At 31.9% G+C, this 4,824-nt stretch overlaps 1 protein-coding gene across 1 annotated transcript; it reads right to left on the bottom strand.

Annotated features, from left to right (window-relative positions):
- Positions 1–286: 286 nt before the first annotated feature.
- Positions 287–4,565, bottom strand: LOC148604219 (uncharacterized). The gene is made up of 5 exons (XM_088551173.1): positions 4,428–4,565; positions 2,584–2,671; positions 2,016–2,116; positions 1,036–1,240; positions 287–508 (listed from the first exon to the last, which is right to left on the bottom strand). Exons 1-5 carry the CDS (start codon positions 4,500–4,502, stop codon positions 390–392), a joined length of 588 nt encoding a protein of 195 aa, XP_088407299.1. The 5' UTR covers positions 4,503–4,565; the 3' UTR covers positions 287–389.
- Positions 4,566–4,824: the final 259 nt, after the last annotated feature.

Raw genomic sequence — 4,824 nt, forward strand, 5'->3', positions numbered from 1 at the left:
ACCACTATGGTTTGCGGTCAGGTTTTCCGTATTATAGCCTGACAACCCCAGCATGCAACACGCCAGGGGTACCCCATTCCACCACCTGGGGCACACATCTCAGTTGCTCTGTGGGCAGAGCGCTTAGCTCCTGGCTAGGTTTCTGAGCACTATTTAGTCGCCTTATACAACAAGCTTAGCGCTGCAGGCCTATTCTTTTAACACCCGGACCTGCACGGGGCTCTTCAATACAGAGATACTTCTCATAATTCATTGTTAATCCATGCGCTTTGCTGCTGGTCAAATATCAAAGTTAAAGCTGTTTATTGAAAAAATAAACATGAACTTTCATTTTTTTTGGTACAAAAATGAATGAGTATCAAACAATAAATATTCGTTTACAATAATCACTATCTAGGTTGTGACCCTTGACCCAAAAACTTTCTATTAAGGTCATCCAGTATAAAGTTAAATTGTTTCAGTCTTTCCTGTGACATATTGGCATACATATCAACCTCTTCCTCTTCTTCTGAAGTATAAAAAATGTTTTTTTCATGTAATTGCAAATGAGAACAAAGATGATGATCAGGCATTACATATAAGGTGTTTCTAGGAGCTTGAATTACTAAAACTAAACCTAATATGGGCAATAAACTATATGCAGTCATTGTGTAACTTTAATAATTATTATATCCTATTATTCTAATAATTCTGCACAATTTACCTGTAAACAGCTGATGCAGAATTTACCTGTAAACAGCTGATTGTACTTCATTCTCTATGTGCTAGAATTTTTTACGTCAATACAAAGAAGAGTGATTTCTCATAGAAAAGGGACAATAACTAAGTACTATTACAAGATATTTTTTTGTGACAATTCATCAAAATTGTACTAAATGTAAATTTCAATGCAAAAGAAGGAATTAGGATTATCTATTTGTTTTGTTGTTTAGATAATTTAACTAATGTAATGTGTTCTTCATAAAATAAATGGAAGGCAAACTTTCCTTCAACTTTTATCTATTTTTCTGGATGATAAAATATATTAAAACATACCATCTTCATTTTCTACTTTATTTTCACTTTCCTCTTCTTCTTCTTCATCATCATCTGATTCATCATCCCCAGACTTACTTACTTCTAACAAATGACTTCTATTTTTGTTTGGTACACCTTTAGGGCGTCCACGCTTCTTTTTTGGAGGATTTTCAGTTGATAGTGTATCTTCTTTTTTCCCAGATGTTGGCGTTGTAGGCTGAGACTGTGAGGTGGGAAAAATATAGTACATAAATACACTACTTGAAACATTCAAGTTTCCTATTTTAAACACACAATAGGAGCATTTGTTTAAGTGCACAATTTGTTTGTTTGTTATTTTTGTGCGTTCATTATTTCATTTATTCAACTGTTATTTTTATATTTTTTGTATTTTCATTAATTATATTTTTGATTTTCTTTCTTCATTCATATTTGTTTATATAATTTTTCATCATTCATCTATAATGCATTTAAAAACATGCTATAGGCGTTCGAGTATTGAGCATTTAAACCTGTGTTAAGAGCATTCATTATCATGCACATTGAGAGCGTTAGTTAATTGTGTGTTTCAATGCACAATGGAAGTATTCATTTAAATACATGATAGAAGCATTTGATTATTGTGTGTTTGGTGTTTAGCATGCGTTTAGGTATCGTGTGTGCTGGAAACCTAAACATTTGAAGGAGTGTAACACAATGCAAAAACTAAAAGGGAGAGTCAACTATGGACAAGATAATGCATGCAAAATGTAATTACTGATTATAGGCATTTTTTCTCTCATTCAAGTTTGTAAAAAAAAGTTTAAAGCATGAATGACTAAAAAACCTATTGCCATGATGTTCCATAAAAAAGGTAAAACATATGTATAATGTATGCGATTGAATTGCTAATTAAAACTTAAAACTCTACAAAGAATTTCATTAATATTTAAAGCATTTTTTTACAAAATCAGCACTTCTGTAAACTTTACATAGAGCTACAATGTATAAATGTGAACCTTTTTTCTCTGCCGTTTGTTTTCAAGTAGTACAGGGTTAAAAAAATCAGGTCTTTCTCTCCTTGTTCTTTCAGTTCTTCTAATCTTTATCCCATCTTCTTCTACAGATTTTCAAGAAATTGTATCAGAAATAAATTCATACATCAAAATCTGTGTTTGCACATCACATTTTGTTTCATCTATGTCAGTATCAAAACTTAACAAATCTATCAAGAAATTCAACGCAGATATTGAAACTGAATTGTTTTTTATATGATAATTCTCAATATCTAATCTAGAGGGAGAAAGCAAAAACTTCTCCTTGTTTGTGCTCATTACAAAGACAAAAAATTCAATATTGTTAATATTGAAACAAAATTTACAAAAACTTTTCCTTGTCATTTAGCTCCTGATTCTTACCTGATAAAAATAATGATGTAAAAAGATGCTGTAAATGGAAGCCATATTTCTTACATCTACATGTTACTAGGCGATCCTTCATGAATAAAAAGATACAATATATAATAAACAATTAAAACAAAATTGTTCTAAGAAACAAAGTGACATTCATGTACATGTGTAAACTTACCGTCAGTCTTTATACTTGGCGTTGAGTTGTTGCGATTCTTTGAAGCAAATTTATGACCACATCCACATGTCTTACAAGCTACTGGGATCTGCAAACAAAAAAGAGCATATTTTACTAAAATAAAGCGGAAAGGATAAATATGGCAGTATTTCATGGGATTTTTTTTTAATCTTCTAGAAACAGAACCTTTCAAACAACCATTCTAGAAAACAATAATTGGGAAGGTAAAAGTATTTGGTAAAAGAAAGTCGAGGATTACATAAAAAAATCTGTTCCAATGTACAATACCATCAAGTTACGCGTACAGACATAGAAGTACATTTATTTTAGTTACATATGTATCAGAGGTGTGAAAATCATTTTCGTGTCTGTCAGATGTGGACACCGTGTCAGAAAATACATTGTGTATCTGGCAGATGTGGACAATGTGTCAGACTTATATTACCCTTAACATATTACTCACATGATAATACCTAAATCCACAAATCTTACAACTTCTAGTGCATCCTTTAAACACTATTTTTAGTACAACCATGAAAATGAAATACATGTAGCACAAAACACTATCATTCACTTCAGTATTATAAAAACCTCAAATGAATTAAATTGCATGTTTGTGTACTATCTACAATGCATAGCAACATACCTCCTCAGGTTGATTTTCTTTCAAAGTGATATGCTGCACTATTTTTAAATATAATTTCTTTTTTTATAACATGTGGTACATGTATCATGAATATGGAAAGCATATCTGTTTTTATTTTTTGTTTCCAAATGAGTGCTGCCATTTTGTTTTAACATGCCTACTTTATGTACTAAAATTAGTATATTTCACCCCTTAAATTTACATTAAGAAGTATTAATGCAAATCATGTGCAAATGATGACAGTTTAACTTGAGCATATTAAGCTATTTGTACAAATGTAATTATTCTTTTGGGATTGGTTTATACATGGCAAAGATGCCAGATCTATAATAAAAAAGTAAAAATTATCAGAAATACATGTACATGTAGTCAGCTTTCCTGGGAAGAATAACTATTGGAATGAAAATATTATCATAATGGTTTATAGCACTTCTTCATGTGAGGAGAAACAGAATTGGAGGATGTAAACAAATGTTCTATGTGGATAAATAGCTGTATATCTGGTGACTGTTATCTTAAAGTCCCAATTGCCTAAAAAAAATGACTAATGGTCAGATAAACATTGTACGTACATGTACATTTGTATGGGTGACAATTTTTGACAAATCTGCAGAAGTAGAAAAAAGTTTCACAAATTATGAGTTCCTTGTGTGGTCACCAGGCCTGTTGGAATTTGGTTCGCACAAGAATAGAGTGTAACATGTTTTTTTTTCTAGGCATACAAGCCTTTCATTAAGAGGTGGTACCAGGTAATTTTACCCTTCTAAACTATTGAAAGGTACCTCCAGAATTTTAAAATTTCATATATTTTTATTAAACAAAATGATGAAAAGTACCTCCTACAAAACCGAAAGTACCTGCATTGCAAAAAAATAATGAAACCCCTGGGCATACCCAGTTGGTACTCCCAAATGGTGCATGTAAATTAATACTACTATACTGTTAAAACTCTTACACTAACAGACATTAGGTTTTCAACTCATTTTCCTAAACAGGAAATTGTTGCATCTACCTCGTGGAAGTATCAATTGTGTCTGCTCATGAAATTAGCATGACAGGGTCCATACCATAGGAACCTACAAACTTACACTTGTGACTTGATGACTTGAACAACTTACGAGTGCACAGCTCATTAACTTATAAATTAACAAGAATCAATTTATGCAATGTCAGCTGATTATGGAAACAATTAAAGCACCTGTTTTTCACAGTTAGGACACGTTTTAACGACTTGTCTGTCTATGCTCCTTCTCCTGAAATTTCCCCTGACCATTGTTTACACCGGAACTTAAACATTCATTTTAAATTCAAGCCAGGTGCGGACAAAAAAAAATGCTACAAAATTCCGGTGAAATGAGACACGTCGTCCTCTACAGTTTTCGTCCTAAATTAATCCTTGGAATAAGTTATCAACTCACTTGCACTGATCAACTGCTTGCTGTTTACTATACGATCGCACCACACAAGGAAAATTAAGAAGAAAAACGAACATTTTTGATGTAACAGTTTTGATTAGCGGTAGCAAATGTAAAAGTTTGTATACACTTTACAAGTATCTTAACGTAATCTCTCATTTTGGATATGAAAAAAGTATT

The sequence above is a fragment of the Perna viridis genome, chromosome 10, assembly GCF_037379345.1.
Source record: "Perna viridis isolate PV_CMFRI_1.1 ecotype Kerala chromosome 10, ASM3737934v1, whole genome shotgun sequence".
NCBI classification, from domain to species: domain Eukaryota; kingdom Metazoa; phylum Mollusca; class Bivalvia; order Mytilida; family Mytilidae; genus Perna; species Perna viridis.